A 26,038-nucleotide genomic window follows, 5' to 3' on the forward strand; every position below is an offset into this window, starting at 1 on the left:
TACCTATCATTGAGGCTCTGGGTGGAGCAAAGATGGAACCAGGTGTGTCTTGCAGACTTAGACCCATCTCAGGAAACTGCAAGTAGCAATGCTTCCCCCGCCCCCATGAATAAGCCGGGTCAGGGGGAGATGCCTGCAATTCTGTAGTTGCCTTTTGGATGCTGTCTTTCTCCTCTCCTTCTCAAAGCTAAGGAAAGTTGCAGTAGAGGCCAGTGAAGGCAGTGCGGGGGTGATGATGAGAGGAAAAAATAAATTAACAGGTGCCTACCAACGTTAGGGCAGCACCTGCAAGCTGTCTCAAGCAGCAGCGCTCCACCTGGAATTCTGTGCGGGGCGGTAGTGCCCTGCCCAGCATCCCTGCCAGGCAGCAGCATAGCCCTGGCCTCTGCACGTGAGTGGAGGCTCTGCACATGCACAGAAACCAGAGCCATGCCACCGCCCCGCGCAGGATCCCGGGTGGAGCACCGCTGCTTGAGGCATCTTGCAGGTGCTGCCCTAACGTTGATCAGCACCTGTTAATTTATTTTTAAAGGCGCCTCTCACTGCTCCTCCCCACAATTCTGCCCTCACTGGCTGCTACTAGAGAGTTGCATTAGTGGCATCACCACTTCTTTCTTTTTCCATTTAATTTTTTAAGTGAAGGATAAAGAGGGTGTGGGGAGAAGGAAAGAAAAGGAGAAAGACAGAGGAAGAAAGAAACAATAATGAAGAAAAAAAGAAAAGGAGGGAAGGAAATCTAATATAAAACACATGCATTCCAGTACTGAAGTCTGAGGTTAAAGATAGGTCCCAGGTCCAGAAACGTTGAACACTGCTCATTAATAGATGCATTGAGTCTTTCGAAGGTGAGCACTACTCTTTTGCTGGAAAGTCTTTACAGCAGGGTTCCAAACATGTGCTTCCCTTAAACAGGATACATGTTTTGGTATCCTTTTGACCTTGTTTGGCTAAAGGTGATTAACCTCTGCATTTGTCAACTCAGTGTCAACACAAACCACCCGTTTTCAGTGGTAGCCAAATCCACATGTATGTAAACAGGCTTGCTAGTTTCAGAATTCTTTTTGTAACTTGATCAAAATGAATTTATCTCCCACATTATCTGCAAGAGGCAGCCCCCCAGTTTGGAGTCAGAAGAAATTCCATCCTCTCCACAGGACTGTAATTGGCAGTCTTTTGAGTGCAGCTGGAAGGGAAGTGCTTTCAAGTAATTTTAAAGACTGAGCAGATTAAGTTGACTTTTCCAGAAGTGTTCTGATTTTCAGGGCATACATTTTAACTTAAACAGCAAGACACTTATTTTTTACCCCCATCCCCCACCCTGAACATTTGTGCTCACATTTAAATCTTCTAAGTGGAAACATTATTCTATGGACATACTAACCTCAGAAAAATATCTCATCTGGCAGTACTTTATACAAGCTTAAAATCTGAAGAGAATATAGTCCTGCATACTTTTTTATTCATGTACTGACCTGTAAGCAGAGATATGTGAACTAAATGTTTTAAAATAGTAAAATATCTGAACAATAGTTTCAACCTTAGAATAATCTTTCTTAGTTCTATTGTATGAAGAGAGAATATGAGGGGGAAAGGAAGGTTTTTTTTAAAGCCAGCATCATCTTCTTCTTCTTCTTCTTCTTCTTCTTCTTCTTCTTCTTCTTCTTCTTCTTCTTCTATTTATATACTGCTTTTCAATTAAAAAATTCTCAAAGTGGTTTGCACAGAAAAAGAATAATAGTAATAATACCTAGCTGGCCTGGGTGCAGAGCAACTTTGCCTCTAGTTTTCTCCCCTTCTTCCCCCTCCCTCTTGGCTCTCCCCCTGTTCTCAGGGGGCCCCCAGCCGCCACCACTTTCTCTCCCAGCACCACCGCTTTCTCCCTCCTCTGCCACCATGTTCTCCCCCCGCTGCTGCCATTTTCTCCCCTCACTTCCACTGCTGCCGTTTTCTTTCCCCACCGCCACTGCTGTTTTCTTCCCCCACTCCGCCTGCAAGCCTGTCTGCTGCCGCTTTCCTCTGCCCCTCCTGGCAGTTCACTTACAAACTCTCATGAGAGCTGCTACACATGGGATTAGCAATGGGTACTTCTTAGAGAATTAGATAGATAGATAGATAGATAGATAGATAGATAGATAGATAGATAGATATTAAAGTGTTTCTCTGTCCCCAAAGGGCTCATAGTATAAAAAGAAACACAAGGTAGACACAAGCAACAGCCACTGGAGAGATGCTGTCCTGAGGTTAAATAGGGACAGTCGCTCTCTCTCTCTGCTTAATATAAAGAGAATTGCCACTTTGAAAGGTACCTCTTTGCCCAGTTAGCAGAGGTCAGATAGTGCAGTAGAAATGATTTCAGAAGGATTTCCTGTATTTGATTAATAAATATTCCTGTTATAAGAGCTAACTCCAAGATTCACTGAAGCAAAGCATATGGTCACATTTTGCTGGATTAGGGACCACCATAACCAGTCATTGAGGTATTGTATCCCACTGACACAATAATATGATAAAACTATATTTCTGAAAAGACACATTCCCATATTTTTTGTATCTAAAGTCTTGTGCTTTGAATGGAAGGGTCAATACAAAATTTGAGCCACGTTTATCAGATACCGGGGCGATTCACATGATTGTCCTGGGCGGGTGGGGAGGGCGCAGGGATAAGGCTGCTTTCACCTTACCTCCCCCACCAGATGACCAAGCAGGTCCTCTTCAGCGTGCTTTCCGCGCACCCACACGGGCAGCCCTGCTCCGTGCAGGTCCGTGAAGCATGGAGCAGAGTGGAGGGATCCAGAGCCGAAACGTGTTTTTCCGGCCTCCAGGCATCCCTCAATGCAACATGGGGAACGCGCATTGCATTGGGGATTCCCCCCCTCAGACGGGCACTCTATCCACTTGTCTCTGTGACTCCTTGGGTTGCACACGCAATACTTGGTAGCTGAGTTAAGGGTGCGAGAGCACCGTTTACCGCAGCTAAAAACTGGGTTTGTTAAGGGGATTAGGCGGGCGGGGAGTGGAGGGATCTGCGAGGATCCCGCCACTTCTCACGACCAGTCTAACCCTGCCTGGGGCAACCCAGGCAGAGTAAGGCTGGTCGTGAGAACAGCCTCACCATGTTTAGAGGCAGTAGTCTGAAGGTATATGATACAGTGAAGCGGGTCTCACAATTAGTGAGAACCGCTTTGTAAGGGTTAGCAGGGAGAGCGGGCTAAGCCTGCTCTCCCCGGAGATGTGCAGGGCGGCTGCCCACACAACTTCTGGCTCCGTTACAGAGCCGGTGGGGGCCGGGAGGATTGGGGGCTGCGCAGCCCCCAGAAGCTCCAGTATGTCCTGCTTGAGTGCGCAGGGCATACTGGAGAGACCCACAAGCTGGGAGGTTGCTTTTAAGCCTCCAGGCCTGGGGTCTATTCATGAGTAGCCACGGCGCGGAGTCGCGCTGTGGTAACTCACAAGCAAAAAAAACCCCAGGTTTGTGGAGTGCTCGCTCCACAAACTCGTTTTAAGGGGAGGGTTACTTTAGCGGGTTACCTGCTCAGGAACCACCGGGCTCGCAGCTGAGCCTGGTGGTTCACACGGTCTGCAAAAATCGGGCTAGGTTCCCTTAGCCTGATTTTTGCAGACCGTGTGAATAGCCTCAGTAACTTTTCTGAAGCTAAGCAGACCTGGGTCTAGTCAGGGTCTTGATAGGCTAACACATCCTTTCTACCCTGTCTTGAGTACTGGATGGAAGAAAGACAAGATACAAATACTATTTTAAAATGGCTAACATGTTGTGCAGCATAACACAGGTAGTTCAGATCCGCTCACGCCAGGTGTCTAAAACACTGCCTGTGCTGCTGCAGAACAGCCCTATCTGCTACTACTTAAACATACACAATAACAGTTGCACAACACGATGTTAGTTAGGAATAATGGACATAGCATCATGCAACTGCACTTGAGCAATTTTAAGTAGTAGCAGAACAGGGTTCTTCTGCAGCAGTGCAGGTGGTGTTCTAGACACCCACAGTAGCGTGGGCAGTCCTAAACCATCCATGTTATGCTGTGTCACATGTCAACCAAAATGTTTAAATCAGTAAAACATATCAAGGCTGTTCTCAGGCACAGCATAAGCCAGCCTGGGTTAGGCTGCGCATGAGAACTGCCAGGATCAGGCCCAATCCTGGGGGGCAGCACCTCCTAGCCCAGCTGTTTAGCCCGGCATTAGTTGAGGTTAAGGGAGCAAGCACTCCCTTAATCTGGGCTTACTGCTCGTTTGCGAGCCAGGCTGCTTCCAGCCCAGCTGCACACAGAGACAGATGCTTAGAGCTCCTGTCTCCTGGGGGAATCCCCCAATGCACTGTGCTCGGTGCATTGTGGGATTCCTGGAGCTCAGGATGATGCGTCCCAGCCTCTGGAGCTCAGCCACAGCCCAGATCAGACCACTTCTGGGAGCAGACTTCTGGGTCTGCGCTCCCAGAAACAACCAGTGCTTGTCTTGGGGAAAGATGAATACAATCAGCTTTCATGCCCGTCCAGTCATGTGAAGGACCTCATCACCTGCGTAGGACTATGATATAAATAGTGGGTTTAAAAAAAAAGAAAAAGATTGTGAGCCGTTTTGGGACAGGCAATCATTTTACTCCTTTTTCCATATAAAATACTGGAAAAGGTTTTGTTGAAAAGTATATATTTTTATAAATATTCTTAATAATAGATAGATTCAGTTGAAAAAAAGATTGAAACCTAGTCCCCATGAATGGAATGTATATACAGTGGTCCCTCTACTTACGAAATTAATCCGTTCCGAATGCACATTTGTAAGTCGAAAAGTTCATAAGTTGAAAAGCGGTTTCCCATAGGAATGCATTGGGAACGGATTAATGCGTTCCGGAGCCTAGAAAAAAGACCCAGACCCCCAGTAAGGCTTGCAAACTGCACAGGAACATTTCTTTTCAAGAATAAACAGGCAGTAAACAGGCAGGCAAGTCAAGGAAACCGCATGTAAAATTCGTAAGTCAAGGAAACCGCATGTAAAATTCGTAAGTCGAGGAAACCCCATCTAAAAATTTGTAAGTCGAAAAAACCGCATCTAAAACCGGATCTAAAACCGCTGTTTGTAACTCGAAAAATACTTATGTCGAGTAGTTTGTAAGTCGAGGGACCACTGTAGTAAGGATACAAACAAAACAAACAAACAAACAAAACAAATGTGTACAGTAGCATTTTGTTATTTGTGGAACTGAAAATAATGGTTCCATGTATTCACGGGTGTCTAATTGATACCTGTTTTCAGTATCCACAGATACTAAAGGGTTAAAACCCATGTATCCGCCATTCCTATAGAGCCGGATGTGTCCATGGAGGTAACTTCCAGCCGCCATTTTGTCTGCAGGCACCCAGAAGGAGACAGGATGAACCATTCTCCAGGCCCCTTCGGCTCCGGCTTTGGAGCCATCAGTTAGCAGCTGTGAAGCTTTTAATGATTTTTTGGTGGACAAAATCTCTCATATTTGAGCCGACCTGGATTCCATTGTTGGTGCAGAGTCTTTAGTGGAGGTATCCAGTAATAATTATTGTGTGGTTAAATTGGATCAGTGTCAATTTGTGACTCTTGAGGACATGAACAAGCTGCTTATGTCCTACCACTTGTTCCCTTGACTCTTGTCTGACATGGCTTTTATTATCAAGTAGGGAGATTTTGGAGAGGACCTGGTCGAGATCATAAATGCTTCTCTGAGGGAAGGTAGGAAGGCTCCTTGTTTAAAGGAAGCAATTATTAGACCTCTTTTAAGGAAGCCTACACTTGATCCCTCAGAGTTAGGCAATTATAGGCCTGTCTCCAATCTCCTATGGATGGCCAAGGTGATTGAGAAGGTGGTGGCCTCTCAACTCCAGGCAGTCTCGGATGAAACAGATGATCTAGACTCATTTCAAACTGTATTTGGGGCAGGTTATGGCGTGCAGACTGCCTTGGTTGACCTGATGGATCGTCTCCAACGGGGAATTGATAGAGGGAGTTTGACTCTGTTGGTCCTTTTGGATTTCTCAGTGGTTTTTGATACCATTGACCACGGTATCTTTCTGGATCACCTTGGGAGGACTGGGTGTAGAGGGAACAGCTTTGCAGTGGTTCCGCTCATACCTCTCAGGGAGATATCAGAAGGTGTTACTTGGGACTGCTTCTCTAGGAAGTGAGAGCTTCTGTTTCACGTCCCTCAGGTCTTGTCTCCAATTCCTTTTAATATCTACATGAAACTTCTGGGAGAGATCATTAGGGGATTTGGCCCAGGGTGTTATCTGTATGTGGATGACACCCAAATCTATTTCCCCATGTCAGCTTCATCAGGCAATGGCATAACTTCCCTAAATGCCTGCCTCAAGGCAGTAAAGGGCTGGATTAGGGATAACAAACTGAGACTGAATCCAAACAAGGCAGAGGTGCTTACTATAGGAAGCCGCAGTTCAGGAAATGAGGTATATTTGCCAGTTCTGAATGGGGTTACACTCCCCCAGAAGGAACAGGTCCACAGTTTGGGAGTACTTCTCGACCCAACATTCTCTCTGCTATCTCAGGTGGAGGTGGTGGCCAGGAGTGCTTTCTATCAGCTTCAGCTGATTCGCCAACTGCGTCCTTTCCTGGAAGTGAGTGACCTTAAGACAGTGCTGCACATGTTGATAACTTCCAGACATGACTACTGCATTGCACTCTATGTGGGGCTGCCTTAGTCCGGAACTGCAATTGGTGCAGAATGCTGCTGCCAGATTGATCTCTGGGAGGTCCCAAAGAGACCATATTACTTCAGTTTTAAAAAAACTACATTGGCTACCAACAGGTTTCTGGGCAAACCTGTTGGTTTACAAAGTGTTGGTTATTACCTGTAAAGCCCATAACGGTTTGGGGCCAGGGTATCTAAGAGAACGCCTTCTTTGTTATGAACCCTGTTGCCTATTAAGATCTTTAGGGGAAGCTCTTCTGAGTGTGCCTCCAGCTCGTCTAGTGACGACTCAAAGGAGAGCCTTCTCTGTAGTTGCCTCAGGGCTGTGGAGCACACTTCCTGCTGAGATTGGAGCTCCTCCATCCCTGTTGGCTTTTAGGAAACAACTAAAGACACATCTCTTCAGCCAAGCTTTTTATTTTATTTTATTTTATTTTATTTTATTTTATTTTATTTTATTTTATTTTATTTTATTTTATATCCCGCTCTTCCTTCAAGGAGCCCAGAGCGGTGTACTACATACTTAAGTTTCTCCTCACAACAACCTTGTGAAGTAGGCCAGGCTGAGAGAGAAGTGACTGGCCCAGAGTCACCCAGCAAGTATCATGGCTGAATGGGGATTTGAACCCGGTCTCCTTGGTCCTAGTCCAGCACTCTAACCACTACACCACGCTTTTGGTAGTTTTTATGGGCATTTTAATTTGATATTTTAATATGTTTTAATTGTTAAAATTTCTTGGTTTGTTTTATTGTAAACCGCCTAGAGACTTTGGTAAGGGGTGATATACAAATATGTTAAATAAATAAATAAATTTTGTGGCTTATTTCTTCAAAAAATCAACCCCATCTTTCCCCTACAATTGTTTGCAGTTTGTTGGGGTATTTTGCAGATTTGGGGGGCATTCCTAAGCACATGGGAGCATGGTACAATAGGGTACAAAAAACATGGTACAAAAAACATTATTTTTGTGTTCTTTCACATTTTTTGTGTCCCCCCCCTTCTGTAACCTAACCCCGCTTTCCCCATAGACATAATGCCTCATTACTCGCAGTGGTAGGCGAAAACTGGAACCCCCATGAGTAACAACAACAAATATTTATATATTGCTTTTCAACAAGAGTTTCCAACGTGGTTTACATAGAGAAATAATAAATAAATAAGATGGATCCCTGTATTTAGGTTTGCCTGTATATGGTAATGACACACTAAGCCTAATTCACAGCATTGCTATTCTGGGTTTTTAAAAATGCAAAACCACACACAATTTCACCCTGGATGTCACATCTGTATATCTAAAATGTTCATTAAAAAAAGCAAACATCCTGGATATGGAAAGCATTTGAGATATCTCCCATAATAAAATGCCAATGGATTGGTTTTGTTACTTTAACATTATGAACGCTATCTTGCAACAGTTATCTAATTCACTTCCTTTTTATTTCAGCCTTTAAATATATTATTTCCATTGTTCTCATTTGATAACGCCCAAGTTTATAATAGATTTTCCTATAGACCATGATTAGAAATGAAAGAAGTATAAACTAACATAACCCCCAGAGTCTCACACTCTACAGCCCTTGACTTCCTTGCATTCAATATAAATTAACACCTAAATAATACTGCTTGTTGTAAGAAACCAAAGCTGTGGAGGTGGAGAGAAAGCTGGCAATCTGCCTTGGTTTCCTGAAGATAGGAACATAGGAAGCTGCCTTTTACCAAGTCAGACCATTGGTCCATCCTACTCAGTATTGTCTACACTGGCAGCAGCTTCTCCAAGGTTTTGGACAGGAGTCTTTCCCAACCCTACCTGGAGATGCCAGGGTTTGAACCTGGGGTCTTCTGCATGCAAAGCTGGTGCTTTGCCACTGAACTACAGCCCACCACCAAAGGTGGCATACATGGGTCTCCCATGCAGGCATGGATCGCACCAAGACCTGCCTAGCTTCATCAAGGTGGCTGTACGGGGTGCCCTTAGAGAACACTCTGAGACCTGATACTTTTTATATGGCACACACTTTGATCCAGGATAGTCTGGTCTGCAACTCAGAGTTAGGCCCCTCACACATACCTTTACTGGCATAAGAGCCACTGAGACTCTGTGCCAACATAGTATTCTTATGAGCACTGGACGGACCATAAGGGGTCCTTCCTGCCTGACTGTCACCCTGGTAAAGTGGCTACTAGAGGTCTGTGTATTGGGGCCTTTAAAGGAAGTAAAGGTTATACAAGGTAGTGATTGGATGGTAGATCTTGCAGTCCTTGAAGCTCCTAAACCTTTAAAGACTTTAAAAGATCAGAATGTTGTGAGCTGCTATGTCTCTAGTCACTTCCAAATGGTAGGAAAAGCTTCAGTTGATAAGATTCTATCTATGCAAGTATAGGAGCACTTTCTTAGTGTTGATCCGGCAACTTTAGTGGTTGGTGAGAGGTTGTGTCAGTTATGGATTTTTCTGTTAAGACTTTGAACACAAGAAAAACATTAAACAGAATCTTCTCAAGACACATTTTTGTGCAGCCACCCAGTATGCTCTTGTTAAGGCAGTTGTTGATTCTCAAGAAGAAAGGGGAGAAAATTCTCTCTGGCCACAACCTAAGCATTGGAACAGAAACAGTGGCTGACATACTGTGCAACGTTATGTGCTCATTCCAACATAAAGTTTGCACAATTGAGTAGGGGGACTGTTGCACTAAATGCAATAATGCAGTTGTGCAAATGCAGTTTGCAATTGATGGCCATTAGAAATAATGCCCATCAATTGCGCAGCTGCATTCATGGAATTCTTGCATTTAGCGCAACAGAACTCTTGCACAACTGCACAAACATTACATTGCAACACACAGGCATTGTGCGAAAATCCTTAAAATCAGTAGAAACTGGTACAGATTACCTGGTGCCCAAAGTGTCTTGGTTGACTTGGTTAGATGAGTAGTCCCACTGACAAATGCTTTTTTTTTTTTTTTTTACATTTTATATCCCGCTCTTCCTTCAAGGAGCCCAGAGTGGTGTACTACATACTTGAGTTCCTCTTTCACAACAACCCTGTGAAGTAGGTTAGGCTGAGAGAGAAGTGACTGGTCCAGAGTCACCCAGCTAGTTTCATGGCTGAATGGGGATTTGAACTTGGGTCTCCCGGGTCCTAGTCCAGCACTCTAGCCACTACACCACGCTGACTTTGTAATGTTAGATCTATGCTTATCAGTTTAATCAGATGTTAGTGTGGTTAGGGAAACTAGTAGACATTTTTTGTACCTCTTAATACAAATGAACACTTAAAAGTCCTGAAATGTAATTAATAATGCCTTTAAAAACATTAATCTAACAATGTAAAGGCCTAGAAAAGTTTGCCACATTGTTCTGAGTGGGATGCAATAGATGTTAAATCTTAAGAATGGTTTTCCATTATTCAAATGATTCTAGAAAAATGATTCTTTGAGAGGCTTTTAGGTGAGTTTAGTGAAGGAAAGGTTATTCAATCCTACGTCCCTAAAATTACAGACAAACACACTTGCCGTTCTAATTTGGCTGACCTTTAATAAAAGAGCACTTTGTATCATTGCAAAGGTACTTCTGTCTGCTGCTGTAAGAAGAGTAATAAAAATACCACTTTATGGAAAGACACCAGATGGAAGGAATGTCAACACACTGGAACTAATTTAGGAAATTGCTCTGATATAGAGCAAAGGCATGAGGAGAATTCAGATGGTTCCAATGTGAAGAGATTGGCTGCCTCTCTTAAATCAACAAACGAAAATTCTTATCCTGGGGTTACATGTAAACGGAAAGCAATCAGCCCTCAAGGTGGAAGTCCGTTTTTAAAAAATACTGTACAACCACAGTTTTCAGTCTCAGTTTAGGATTCCAGAAGCACAGAAATATAAAGGGATGATGATTTACTTTTAGTTCCATCTTAGACATATGCAAACAAACATTTGCAAAAGACATTCTCAAAGCAGTGAAGAACTTTCTTGTTTGTTTTTCACTTAGCCTGCATTAGTACACATTCCAGTTTTTTTCACATAAAATGTTATGTTGATAATCTGTTTTCAGCATGCCCCAGAAGGTTTTCTCCTTTTTGATGAGCAAGTATGTTTTTAAGAGTGAATATTATGCCTATTGGATGCAGTATAGTTCCAGAACTCTGAATAGACAGGTAGGGAAAGAAATCTCTGTGCTAGCAAGATTCTGTGCAAAGTTTAGAGTTCTGAATAGAAGCTGAGTTCATCATTTCAAGTCTTCTAAATATAGTTAAGTAGACAGATTACATTCAGAAGTTATTATGATAGTAGAACAAGCTATGATGGAGAATAATGGGTTGAGAGAGATGCTGATACAGAATATACTTCAAGTCAGACATATCTTTGGTAGTGAGAACTGAAGTTCTTTACCAGTTTTACATTCTTTATCCTTTAATAAAACCCCAAGCCAAAAGATGAGGTTTCAATTAGTTGTCCAGAAACAAGGAATTAAAACACACATATGCATTCACTAGAATAAACAAACAAATTTGTTCTTAGAATTAAGGAGGGGAGAGTAAATATATTGAGTGTTTGAACATAAACTCTTTCTTCTAGCTACATGGAGATCTAATTGACTTTTGGAAAGGTTTACAGCATGAAAGGAGTAAACATACACCACATCCTGCAGGAGTCTTCTATCACATCTTGGGTCTTTTTCAGGATTTCCTCCATCGGGCTTCTGTGGGGATTGAATTAAATGTAGTTCCGGTGCATGCATAGCAATATTTATTTCTTCTGTAATAACCAGGACAAAACCAAGAAAAGACCATCTATGGTCAGAGTAAGATGAGTAGACTGGCATACGTCATATTGCAAAATTTATTCTTCCAAGGTACAGATTTTTTAAAAAGCGTAATTGACTTGGATGGCAGGAAGAGATGTTGAAAGAAAAAGCTTGGAGATTGAATGGAAAGACTAATATACTCAGTGTTACGGGGGAAAAATAGCCATGGATAAGTTTCTCACCTCCTTGACCACTGGAAAATCATCTGCCTGAATCTGATTTCTGAGACTTCAAAAGACTGTATCCTCATGTTTCTAGGAAACTATGGCAGTTAGAATCTTGATTTTCTAAAAATCAACAGCTGAGGCTCTTAAACTGTGTTTCAGTAGTCAGTCCATGGCACATAAATATGACAGATCTCTGGAGTACCTATAGAAACCTTCAGTTTAGCTTCTAACATCAACCAACATCCTGACTAATGAAGTACTGGTGCTGTTGATGGGTTCAGCTAACACAGCATCAGCACTCACATGTCAGAGGGTGAATTTCAGAGACATCCTCTTCCCCTGGAAGTGTGCTGTGCAACAAGAAAATATGCCCCTACACAGAGTGTTTCTGGGGGAAGGGGGAGTGTCATCAAAATTTGCCCCCTATCTGCTGTGTGAATGTCAGTGCTGCATTAGCTGAACCCATTAGCAGCACCATTGCTTCATTAGTTAGGATGTCAGCTACTGAGTATTTATTTATTATAATCTATTTATTATATTTCTAATTTTATGAAATTCTGCTCCTCCACATAAACACAGCGGGTATTCTGTGACCTACCCCCTTAAACATCACTGCCCATCTCCATCTGGCTGCTCTACCTTATATTCAGACTGCTAAACTCCTTCTCTAACTTCCATATACATCTACACTTCACTTTTCCTCCTAATTCCTGCACAGTCTTAAAAGAGCTGTGATTCATATTGGGGGGGAAACTGTTATGGCTCGGGTATCAGCCAGTTTCTGAAGGAGATTCAGACTTGTTTGTGTACCTCTTACTGATGACCCATGCCTTACAATGTGGGATACACTGTGTTAGGTACTGTGCCCTAAAACTTGTTTTCCCCTGTGATGGAAAAACCTGTTTTTAAGATATATTTTGCAGATTGCTATGGAATTTCTTGACAAATTTCAGCATGATAATATTTTGAAGAATAAATATTGATAGGCCTGCTATGTGTAAATTAAAACTGAGAGCATGGTGGATTGGTCACATTCCAGGAAAGAGCAAATGTATCCAAGGACTGCCTATGGCCTACCAAACAGAATACAGATCCTACCCCTTGATGACGGCACAGCCTGGTAACTATCCAGCTACTTGCGGGGAGGTGAGGAACATCACCATGGGTAGTGGTCGCCTTTACTGTTCCATATGCATCTCATAATTAAGAAAACATCTGATGGGCCAACTTCTCCATTGGCTGGATCAAAATCTGCACATGACACTATGCTCTGTCCCCATGGCCTCCATCAGCCAACAACTTCAAAGCAAAGATTATATTTGTAAAAGCATCCTTTTGAAAAAGAGAGGGTTTTCCTATAAGGTACCAGAAATCACTCTTGGAGGAAATGCTGTCTGTCATGATTTAGGAACATAGGAAGCTGCCATATACTGAGTCAGACCATTGGTCTATCTAGCTCAGTATTGTCTTCACAGACTGGCAGCAGCTTCTCCAAGGTTGCAGGCAGGAATCTCTCTCAGCCCTTGTGTGTAAATCTTTGTAGATATATCATGTACAAACAACCACTTTGTATATAATTGTGCTTTGGCAACGTACTGTATACTTTGGTCATTTGTTGGTTCAATAAAAAAAAAATCTTGTCCTAAAAATAAATAAATCTTGTCCTATCTTGGAGAAGCCAGGGAGGGAACTTGAAACCTTCTGCTCTTACACCATCTCCCACCATCTTCTTGTGAGATGGTGGGAGTATGACAATTCTTAGCCTTGTAACGTTTTACATCTTACTGCTGGTTCAGCAAAAGCTCCATCAGTTAAGAGCCCGAGCAGAGAAGTTAGAATGAGGTTCATTTTGGGGTTTCTTTTCTAAATTGTCTGTATTCCTTGATGCCTCTCTCTCTCTCTCTCTCTCTCTGAGTTTACCAATTAAAATGCCATTTTTGTTTTGAATGCTTTTAGTTGGTATGGTTTAACAAGCTCAATAATAACTAAATGCTCAAGTAATTTTACTTGTCTGTATAGGAGTGGATACTGAAGTTTTTAAAAAATTGCTTTTGTAGAAGATGGAGGCAGGTCATAGCTGTAACAACAGACCCTCCTATACAATCTCTCCAAATCTCAGGTACCAGGGCCAAGAAAGAGATTTGCCTGAAGCAAATCAACAATCAGTGCTTTTGGTCAGTCATTGGCAATAGTTGTGGATTGCTGCCAATGCATTGTTCTACAAGATAAAGTACTTTTTGTGTGCCTATACTGTAACCTTCTGCAGATTCACTAGGTTTTTCTGTTGACTGATGGAAGGGACAAGCCCTGAGATCTGGGGAACTCTCAGGAAAAATGCCAAAAATAGCTCCTTCAGAACACAGAAAAACCTGGCACATCCACAAAAGGTTAGTCAGATTGTTAGCCTGTGCCTTTACAAATATAAGAGCCTTTTTTTTTTACTGATTTTGCCACTAAGGAGTGAGGCCATTTTAACAATTACATTAATTGTTTCCTAGAAAACTTTATTCTATCAAATTTGGAGAGGATGCTACAATGTAATCTATTCAGAGACAGTTCATACAGTTTCCAAAGTTCATTGTTAATGAGGGTGTAATCACTGGAACAAATCAGTGCTTTATAAGCAGTTAGGCAATCGACCAGTCAGCAGCCAATGTTTATCCGGCTGCTTCCTAATTGTGTGCTCACTCTCTTTTCCATACACAAATCCACATATATAAAAGCTATTATGTTGAAAATTTTAGTGAGAAAGAAAGAACAAAATTTTGCTATATATAGTTTAACACAGAGTTTGATACACTGTATACAACTAATACAATGTTATTGCAAGGCTTGGGAGCCAGTGGTGGCTCCCATTGACCCGAAGTGTGGCACCATGCAGAAGTGGCAGTTCCCACTGTATAGTGCTGAGCTTTGCCCAGCACCATTTGGGCTTCTTTAAGAGAAATTGAGCACTCTTGAGTCACAGTGCTGACTTGGAAGTTGCACATCAGTCCTTCCCAATGCATTTCCTATAGAACTATACTATAGGAAAAGCTCAACACAACACAGAGGCCAACGCAATAGGAAATGGCTCCCACATTGAAGGTGTTTTGTCAAAGTAGCCCCTGCTTAAAGAACTGTGAAGATAACTGGTTTTAATGTGTGAAGATAAAATGGGAAGATACGTATGACATAAGTCATACATATGACTGTGTATCACTTCTTCATATGAAGATACGTCTGAAAATGAAACTAAGTGTTGAGAACTGTGACTTTGTATTTCATATTTGTAAAATATCTGTTAGTGAGCTCTCTTTTCGTCGTATTAAGGCAGTGCACCATTTGTGCTAAAACCACTTGTATTAACTTAAGATAACCTAATTAGCGCGGAAGATCTGCCAAACAAAATGTTACTCCAGTAAGATGTGTCTCTGTATTGAATGAAGCAAAAACGAAAAGAAAATCTTCCTACCTTGATTGACTCTCATCCAGACTAATGCTGTGCTGAGGCGCCAGCATTTTCTGTTGTGAAACAGGGGAGGGGCAATTTTTCATTATCTTCCCTCCCCTCCCCTCTTCAGCTGCCTGTGCTTCCTGAAATTATGTCCCAGAGGGTCATGCAGCCAGCTGAGAATCCATGCACTTGACCAAGCCCTGTTCAAGCATGCTGGAGGTTTGTGCTATATTGATAGTTCACCATGTTTCTGTAATATCTTTTGCAGCCAGTGCCACCAGGCAAGTTATCAGGTGGCAAATTGTACCTGCATCTCTCTTGATCTCCCTCTGCTTCTCTTCCTTCCTTCCTTGCTCCCTCCTAGCTTAAATGGCCATGGAAGGAGGGAGAGAGAAAGGGGTGTGAGAGAAAGAGAGCAGAAGCTCAGCTGCCATTGTTGTGTTGTGCTATCTCTCTCTGTGCGTCTAGAAACACAGAACCAATGAACGGCTGCTCTGCTTGCCTTCCCTTGCTTTAAAGGTCATTAGAACGCATCTGGGACAGCGCTGTGGAAGAAGCAGGCTGCAGTAGTGGGAATGAGGAGAGATCAGTGTCCCACCCACCCCCGACCTCTGCAAACTAAAGGCTGATCTTTATGTGCCTGTCTTTCAGTGAATTAAAAGAGCTGCCTTTTTCTTTGTAATCTGCAGTGTTTGAGAACAAAGATAAAATTGTGATTATCATGGAATGTGCCAGCAAAGGGGAACTGTATGATTATATCAGTGAAAGGCGAAGACTAAACGAGCGGGAGACGAGACACTTCTTCCGGCAAATTGTCTCTGCTGTGCATTACTGCCACAAGGTGAGCAAAGGACTTCAGCCAGATTCACATTTGGAGGATTCATGTGGTGACATTGTTTCCCATGTCCTCAGTGGATTATGATCAGAGAAGCAAAAATATTCCATAGCAACTACAACTGGGCTTCAGTTCAAAAGTGATCAGAGCCTGCAGAGGTTACTTGAGGGCACTTTCACAGGCACACATTTCACACTGAAGAATATATTTATTTGTTCTTACATAGTTTTTCACTTATATTTAAGTGCATCACACTTGACAGCTGATTGTGTGGTCACAAATTGCTTCCAATATCCTGTAGTATACATTGCAAAGAACATTACATATACAAAGAATTGTAGACTTTCAGTGGGTAAACTGTATATGTGAAACTTGTGAAAAATCAAAATTGTAAACTATTTCATACCTTGAGATGTGCTCCACAAGCAAAAACTAAAAATGATGACAGGGTTAAATTTTTCATCTCTTAAGATATGAAGATGTATTTAAAAGTCATTTGCAGAACTGTTAAAACTGGGTAAATTGTTGTCATGTAATGACTGTATATGGGCCATCTAAAGAATTATTTAAATCATTTGTAATGAAAGCTTTTTTCAGCCAAGAAGGATTATTTTAATCTTTCATTAAGCTAAAACACTGAAAGAAAAGGAGGTTGTAGCTTTCTCACTTCACGCCACTAAATAAATAAATAAATCTGCGGTGAATATCTGTGTGGCTTTGACGGCATTGAAGAAGCTGTGACATGAGCATGACATGGTTACGTCTCAGTACTCAGATTTGAACAGCAGCACAGCCTTTCAGAGATATCACTCAACACGCCTAAAAGGCCAGGAACTGGAAGAACTGGACCTTTTGCAAAGACTAATATCATGGAGACACACAGTTTTCTGGTGCCTGGAAAGAATATATTACATTCACACAGTGAAGAGAGGATTGGGGTTGGAATTGAGTTCCGAAAAGAGTCCCCCTGCTGTTTTACAGGCTTTGTGGGAGGACAGATTCCAGTCATTCTTCCCTTAACCACACAGTAAGTGACTAATACATGTTCTGTCATGAGTTATTAGGTTGCAAGTGTTATGACTGAAGTGTAAATGCAAAGACCACCCTGATGGTTCACTACTTGAATCCATCCAATATTAAGCCCTCCTCCACAAATCCTCTTTTCTGTCCATCCTTACCTTGGTTCTTGTTCTTATTGTTTCAGAATGGTGTTGTCCACAGGGACCTAAAACTGGAAAATATTCTTCTCGATGACAGCTGTAATATTAAGGTAAAGCTTTTTTCTGTAGTCTGAAAACCTTTTATCCAGGGGTCTTATAGTAGCCACTGCAAAATTTGCTCAGCAACTGTATAAATGGGGTGTAGTGACTGTTCTTCCTTATTGGCCTTAAGAATTAAATTAAGCTCTATTTGAAGGCAAGGGAATGGTCTTTTTCTCCTCTCAAGAGGAGTAATAGCAATTCAACAGCAGAAACAGTAGAATCCCCACACAAGACAATTTACTTTACAGATGGTATTTTTGCTGGCTGCTGGGGACATGAAAAATTTATTGACCTACAAGGTTCAAGTGCCTCCTCCAGAGCACTGTGAACATCTTTTTGATCACTTCTGAAAAGTAAGCAAATCCAGTTTCAAAATAAATGAAAGCAAAGCACATGTCCTTCATTAGGAAATGGCCTTAGAACTCCAGGCACAATGATAGCTTTCAGATTGGCTTTTGGTGATGTCATAGCTATGTCAAAAATCCTTACTGAAAGCATGGGAATGACCTTTTCATTCTTCCTGGAGGAAAAATGGCTGTGATACAAGATATGTGGTGCTGTTCTGGGAAATTAGTGCTGTTCCCAAGTTTCACCTTCAACTATTTAATTATCTGAGGCAGGCTATTCTCACCTTGGTACCAAATTTCCCCAGAGCCTGATCTGAAGGCACATGATGCAGCCATCTTCCTGAAGCTAAGCAGGTCAGGCTCTGGTCAGTACCTGGAAGGGAGTCTGCCTAGGGACCTTATAAACACTTCTGTGAATTAACGTAAGAACAGCTTGGCTAGATTAGACCCAAGGCCTGCCTATTACAGCATCCTGTTTTCCATAGTGGCTCACCAGATGCCTTTGGAAAGTCCACAAGCAGGGAATTAAGGCATTCTCCCTCTCCTGCAACTGGTATTCAAAGGCATACTGCCTCTGAACTTGGAAGCAGCATGTAGCCATCATCAAGTACGCTAGTAGACTTGTCCTCTGTGAATTTGTCTACTTGCCTTTTAAAGCCATCTGAACTGTAACAACAAATTCCATAGAGTAATTATTTCATGATGGAAGAAAAATGAAACATAACTCTAATAAATAGAATGTAATAAATACCAGCCAACATCCTGACTAACAGTGCAGAGGCACATCATGCAAAGCACTTCCGTAGTGTTTAGTAATCCAGAGTTGTGCAGCACACCTGTGAGGGGCTATTTTTGCAATCTGAAAGTAGGTCCCTGAGAATTGCATGACCCTTAGGGAGTGACTTCCAGGTCACAGAGAGCACTTCCAGCGGAAGGGGGAATCTGTGAAAATCACACACACACACACAGAGCACAACTCGGAGAGGAGAGCTGGTCTTGTGGTAGCAAGCATGACTTGTCCCCATAGCTAAGCAGGGTCTGCCCTGGTTGCATCTGAATGGGAGACTTGATGTGTGAGCACTGCAAGATATTCCCCTCAGGGGATGAAGCTGCTCCGGGAAGAGCAGAAGGTTTCAAGTTCCCTCCCTAGCATCTCCAAGATAGGGCTGAGAGAGATTCGTGCCTGCAAGCTTGGAGAAGCTGCTGCCAGTCTGTGAAGACAATACTGAGCTAGATAGACCATTGGTCTGACTCAGTATATGGCAGCTTCCTATGTTCCTATGCATTATTAAAGACTGTGGTGGAGCTTCGCATGCTGTGCTTCTGTACCATTAGTAGGGGATGTCAACCACCAATTTCAGACTCTGCTCCTGTACATATGTAGCATGTTGACAGGCTCCAAAAAACTGTATTAATTATATGATACTTTGCATACAGTTCTCACTCATTTGGGGCATTTATAGTCAAGAGCCCTGTCCTAAGTGTTTGCTCTTTCGTGATCTTCCTGCAGTACTAATCCAAATATATAATTCTCTAAGGCATACCTGTGGCTAATCCTGTGTGTGACAGCCCTTGCGAGAGTTCGCAAGCAGAAGCACCTGAATGGGCAGTGGGGATTCCATATGCAGATAGGGAGGAGGAGCCTGTGAGAGCAGAAGCACCATGGTGATTGAGCAGTAGGGATTCTATATGCAGACAGGAGAAGCCTGTGGCACTGTGATGATTGGACAGTGGGGATTCCATATGCAGATAGGGGAGAGAAGCCTGTGATGGTTAAGGTTAGTTGGAATGCAACTGTTACTGGTTGGAAGATGTTCTTGATTGTAGAGGAGAGGAATCTTCTATATATATAAAAGGATAGTGGGCAGGGGTCTGTGAAGAGAGGGGTCGTGAGGGAGGAAAGTGCCCCTTCTGGAGAAGGAGGCTGCTGTTGTTTGAATTAGATGAGGAAACAAGATGAACAAGATCTGTTAACTCAGGGGGGGGTGGAGAAAGACAGAGGGGAAAAGCGAGTGGAAGAGAGAGAAAGAGAGAGAAAGAAGGAAGGAGAAGAGAGAAAGAACGAAGGGCGAAGGACAGGCCCTAGCCTGTCAGCGGCTTGAGGGGAATGAGTTGCCATTGCAGCAGCAGCAGCAAGGAAGGACCCAGTCAACTGTTGTTGCTGCTGCTGGTGCAGGGAGGAGCAGGAGCAGTGCTCAGGTAAGGAGGTCTCTGGAGATAGGGGGCTGCAGCTTGGCCAATAGGCACCAGCAACACTGCAGCCATGACCAAGAGGGGTGAGGGGGATGGAGTAAAGGGATGGAGGAGTGACCAAGAGGGGTGAGGGGGATGGAAGGAACCGGCTGGAGGAGGAGCAGGACTGCTGCTCAGGTGAGGATGGAGAGATCTCCGAGGTGAGGGGGCTGTAATAGGGGGTGAGGAGAGCAATCAAGTACTAGCGCACAGATGCTCTGCGCAGGTTAAGCTAGGATAATATTAATTGTTGTTAGCTAGTGCTGATATCTTTAATGGAATTTTCCATTCTAAGTGCTTGTGTTTGAGCAAAGCATGTCTTATATCCCAACCTTAAACATATTATCCAAAAGTAAGACCCGCTGAGTTCCATATTACTTATGTCCATATAAGTATATGTAGGATTTTTACCATTAGTTCAATAAATATATCCTGAGTGCAGTAATAGCAGTTTAATTTGCATTGTGTGTTTCCTGCCCTCCTTTAATTTCTTTGCCAAAAGAAAATGAAGTCTGAGGATGATCTTAAATTTTGCTTTATACATAATATTGTTTTTTTCCTGATAAATGAATATATGAAGTCATAGTTGATCACAAATGTCCAAAGCAATATAAACACTCATTCATACATTATGATGTTCACATTTCCCTGACCTCTGAGTATCAATATATGTATTAAACTGCAATGTATATACTAATATTCCCTGATATGTGTTTCCCTCAGGGAATTGTACATATGTGTGCATGCACATGTGCACAAGCACACACACACGTATTGCAAGCTTAAATTCTCCTTATGCCCATATGGATGAACTTTGTAAGACGTTAAAACTGACAGTTGAACATATTCCCCACTTTATTTCCCTCACATTCACATTTACTCTCCTCACAGTCAACAGTGCCAGTTCTTGGATTCTTTCATATGAGGCTTCATTTTTCTCCTTTACATATTACTTGCCATACTGCTGAGGCATGTCTGCAGTGTTGGATATCAAAGAAACTTGTATTATCAGCCTTGATACTGTAGGCTTAGAAATTGTTTTTGTGGTTTTGGTACTAATCCCAGGGACTTGCCTCTCCCCACTGTTTCAATAACAATATTGGTTGGCAGGGAAACACAGCTGAGATTGTAAATTATTGGTGTGCAGTTGAGTAAAACCTCATTTCCTAAAACATATGTAAATGTATATTTCTAGAAGACTAGAAATGTGCTGTTTTGCAAGGTAATCGAACAATTATTGCCTTTGTAAGATATCTGTCCCTACTAACTTGTTTTAGATTGGATGGCTTTAATTGTTGTACAGAACCTCAGTTGCAACTGAGCTCGGCATGACCTCCCTCAGTCCTGGAAATGCTCTCCCTCCTCCCATGTGAATGCCTACTTCATATTTTGGTTAGAATATGCCAAGATTGGTTGTGATGTCTGAACCCACCAATCAGCATATTCTAACCTACCCAAGGGTTCCATTGAGTTTTGGGGACGGGGGTTTTCTGAAGCAATTAGGTTAGAATATGGTTTGGACATCATGACCAATCTTGGTATACCCTAACTGATAAAGAAAGTAGATATTTGTGCAGGGAGCGTGTGCTCCCGGGGCGGAGGGACACTACATGGAACTTTGCTTCAACCGCAGTTCCACACAATGTCTGAACTTTCTCAATACATTTCATTCAGTGGTTTCCAAAGCATTCTACATACTACTTGAAAATATTTTGGAGTGTACCCATCAGTCCAAGTGAAAATATTTTTATTATCATACTTGCAAGATAGCTAAAGAACTATGAGATTTAGTTTTCAGTATTTTCTTGTGTAGTTTGAGGAAAGTGAGGTATGGATAGGATGTCATCACTTTCTCTAGAGATGAAGATTTCTACCCATTTGCTCTATAAGGGAAGAATGGCAGTTCAGTCCCCAAATAGCAAAGCAAAACCAATTTGGTGAGAAAGCAGCAAAGCAAAAGGTCTTGGACAGTTCTTTAGTATTGAAGAACTACAAGGATTTATTTATAGAAAAGGTTACAAACAAATGTGAAAAAGCCTGCATCTTAATTTAAGCTGTAACTCATGGCTGAAGAGAGAGTCCAAAACAGCTATCTCTGGAGAGACAAAATGGAGACTAACACTGAAAGAAGAAAGAGGGGAGGAGTCCAGCACTTTTATCCATAACCCTAAAACCTCCTCAGTGGTCACTATGAGACCTTACAATTGAGAGCTGATGCTGCCAGGGTCCTAGCTCTAACATGCTCTGCCCCTGTGGAGTGTTGGTCAACAGGCTGTGCTGGACAATTACATTAGACTGTGTCATTCTTCTATAACACTAGTGAGTGCCAGTTCATACATAGGGGGAGCCTCATATTATCAAGCACCAAAATAAAAGTAACTGAGGGAGTGACATTAAACTGTGCAACTCCTGTGGTACAATTCTCTTTTTAGGGAAACTCTATTTCATATATTTGTGTCAATATATGCCCTGTGTCTACACATTTCTCCTCTTCTTATTAACTGGGAGAATTGTGACCAGAGGCGTATCTAGGGAAAATAGCGCCTAGGGCAAACATTGAAATTGCGCCCCCTGTCCAAACATCTGACACCCATCTTTCAGATAACTTTACCATAATATCAGCTGAAAAATACAAGTCTGAAGGTCACATACAAGTCATATATCTGAATATGTGTACAGTGACTTATATTATATTATTTTTTTTTAAAAAATAATTACCTGTAGCCCCTTTGGGGGGCCTCCTAAAGGGTGTGTGGAGGATCTGCAAAGGTTCCCTCTCCCCCCTGCTGGCCTCTAGGGCCTCACAGGGACCATTTGAGCATGTGCGGTGGCCATTTTTAAAAATATTTTTTTTAAAAAAATGGCAGCTGAAAACAAAATGGCCACTACACATGCTCAAATGGCCTCTGTGAGGCCTGGTATGGCCTCTGTGAGGCCTGGTATGGCCTAGGGCCTCACAGAGGCAGTTTGAGCATGCACGGTAGCCATTTTGTTTTTGGCAGGCTTTAAAAATTTTATTTTTAATTTTAACGAATGGCGCCCCCCTTCAAGTGGCGCCCAGGACACATGCCCTGCCTGCCCAACCCTAGATACGCCCATGATTGTGACTTGAATTCTTGTGCATGCTCTGACTCCTCATAGCAAGCGACACTTATTTTTGCTTTCCTAACAGCGGCTCACAAGTTAACAGCATTTTGCAAGTGCTACTCTTTTGCAAGTGCTACTGAGAGGAGAGCTGGTCTTGTGGTAGCAAGCATGGGTTGTCCCCTTTGTTAAGCAGGGTCCACCCTGGTTGCATATTGTTAGAGGTTGTTGATTTTTACCCACAATAGGTGAAACAACAGAGCACTAAGGAATGAGCACACGCTCAAGTTACAGAGTAGGTAGCAGAGGATGGTTTGGATACTGCAGCTGTTTAGAGAAAACACATGGAGATCCTTGTATGACTAAACACTAAATATGTATTGGTTAAATACACTTAGATAGGAAAGACCTATATCTAATCTAAAGGACTACATAATGGATAGGTAAGGGGAGAGAGATAGAGAGAGATTTCCATCTGCTCTCTAGGAGGAAAGGAAGGATTGTGACTCAGCACAGGAAGTGCTACAGAGTCAGTTCAGGGTTCATAGAGTAGGGACAGATAGGGAGACCCTTACTCACTGTCTCTACTCCCAATGCCCCTAGTGGTCATTAGGACAGTTGGTACAAAAGGTCAATGCACTGGAAGTTCATCTCCAACACATATGAATGGGAGACTTGATGTGTGAGCTCTGCAAGTTATTCCCCTTAGGGGATGGAGCCACTCTGGAAAGAGCATCTAAGTTCCAAGTTCCCTCCCTGGCATCTCCAAGATAGGGCTGAGAGAGACTCCTGCCTGCAACCTTGGAGAAGCCGCTGCCAGTCTGTGAAGACAATACTGAGCTAGATGGACCAATGGTCTGACTCAGTATATGGCAGCTTCCTATGTCCCTATGTTCCTGTATACTGTATCTGTACAATAAGATAGTGCACATGACCCTCACTTGCCACTTTCACAAGCGGTGGGGAAGGCAAGAGCTCACCTGCCTTCCCCGGCAGACAAGCGGTTCTTGCCTTCGCCACGCCATCTCACCACCACCCAAACCTGAAACACTGAGGTCATTCATACAATCAAAAACTACCTGGGTTTGGGAGTCATGTGTGCTCTCAGTTTTTGGTTGTGTGGAAGCAAGGTAGGAGGAAAAGCTACCCAGGTTTTCCTCCTACCTTGCTTCCACACAATCACTTCTACCCAGGTTTTCTTCATCTTGCTTCCACAGAACCAAAAATTGGGAGCACACACAGCTCCCAAACCCGGGTAGAACACAGTTTTTCATTGTGTAAGTTACCTCAGTGAGTAGTTAGAAAGGCAACAAAGTCAAAGGAGTATTATTTTTCCTAAATCAACCAATTGACTAAGTTGCAAAAAATTTAAAAACATAACCACTGCAGAGAATGTTGCAAATTCAGTAGCCCACAATAGTATATTGGAAAAGAAAAGCAAGATAATTAGAACAATCTGTGAAGGAAATCAGTAGATCTCTGTGTGTGTGTGTGTGTGTGTGTGTGTGTGTGTGTGTGTGTGTAAGTACATTTCTGTTTCTTTAAAATGGTACACTGCACGTGCAGATGAAAATGATGATTTAGTACATTTATATACCGCCCCATTCAAAAAAGTCCCTGGGCAGTTCACAATATATAATAGATATTGGGCTTTGTGAATAATGTACTCTCTTGTCAATAATTCAACTATATATTCCAGCCCAGAGGTCAGTAGAAAAAGATTCAGTTTCCCAGCTGATGCAAAACCAAATTAATGGAGCAATGTCAGTAAACACCAATTCAAAATAGCTGAAGTCACTACAGTCTTCATACTCAGCAAGTAAATTTCATCGGGTTTATTGTAGGTACTTGAAACAGTCATTTCCTTGAAGGTTAGGGAATACAAAGTCTGGCTTTCCAGCAACCCCTCCCCTGTTCAGGAAACCTTTTTTGAATTAATACTTTGGCTCCATTTAAGTGCCAAGAACATGAAGGAATCTTGGCTACTTCTAATTTTTTTCCCCCATGGTTGGGGGAGAGAAAAATGAGAGCTTTAATGGGGAAAGCTGATAAAAATCAGTCTGTGATTATGGGAGTTGGCTGTGAGAGAAATACTGTTTCCTGAATGGCCAAAATGAAAGCATGAATGCCTGTTAGGAGCTGCTTTTGATCTTAACAGTCTGTGTTCATATATCCATGCAAATATCTATAAATATTGCACATTGCATGATTATTATTTATTTATTTTTGCATTTTATATCCCGCTCTTCCTCCAAGGAGCCCAGAGCGGTGTACTACATACTTAGGTTTCTCCTCACAACAACCACCCTGTGAAGTAGGTTAGGCTGAGAGAGAGTGACTGGCCCAGAGTCACCCAGCTAGTTTCATGGCTGAATGGGGATTTGAACTCGGGTCTCCTCGGTCCTAGTCCGGCACTCTAGATTGTCCTAAGCAGGCATACCATACAGTAGGGCTGCATAACTCCAGTCCTTCAGCTGTTGTTGGCCTACAGTAAGGGATGATGGGAGCTATAGTCCAACATCTGCATTAGGGCTGAACTTGTGCATCCCTGCCATACAGTATCAAACCAGCATAAGCATCTGTGTCAATTAAATTTAATTCTACAAACTGGCCTCCAAGCTTTAATACTGAAACCACCACTGTTATTTAGCTTGACTGACTTCATGCAAGTCAGTCAGGGTGACTTGATAAGAAAGTAGAATTTATTTAAGGCAGCTAACTGCAATCTGAGCCTTGAGAATACATTTGTAGACTGCAGTTGTACACCAGCTGCTTCCAATGAGATTCCAGGCAGATAGTGAAGATTTTACAGAGCATTGTTTTCTCTAGATTTTATCTCTTGCTTTTACCCCTAAAGAACTGTTAGGACATACATTTGGATACTAAATTTGAAAAAAAAAATTACATGAAATGCCACAGACAACAGTTCAGTGCTAGGAGTAATAAAACACATCCACCAGCCAGCATAGTGGAGGTGAGTAGCTGAATTGCATATGATAGATAATGTCAAAATAGCAGTTTTGTACATTATGTGGCTACCATTGGTATCTGGCTACCATTTTTCATATCTTGGAAGTCTGGACAATGAAGAATTTAGGTAAAGGTTTCTTAACCTTGGGCCCCCAGATGTTGTTGAACTACAACTCCCATAATCCCCAAGCAAAAGCCATTGTAG

General features: G+C 42.4%; 1 protein-coding gene across 1 annotated transcript in view; it reads left to right on the forward strand.

The window, feature by feature from the left end:
* NUAK1 (NUAK family kinase 1) overlaps positions 1 to 26,038 on the forward strand; it is a 72,838-nt gene that overhangs the window by 36,413 nt on the left and 10,387 nt on the right. Inside the window, exons 3-4 of the mRNA XM_053254321.1 lie at positions 15,793 to 15,944; positions 17,143 to 17,208. Of these exons, the coding sequence (XP_053110296.1) occupies positions 15,793 to 15,944; positions 17,143 to 17,208 (218 nt within the window). The remainder of the gene's footprint in view (positions 1 to 15,792; positions 15,945 to 17,142; positions 17,209 to 26,038) is intronic.

This window comes from Hemicordylus capensis, chromosome 5, assembly GCF_027244095.1.
Source record: "Hemicordylus capensis ecotype Gifberg chromosome 5, rHemCap1.1.pri, whole genome shotgun sequence".
In the NCBI taxonomy this organism is placed as follows: domain Eukaryota; kingdom Metazoa; phylum Chordata; class Lepidosauria; order Squamata; family Cordylidae; genus Hemicordylus; species Hemicordylus capensis.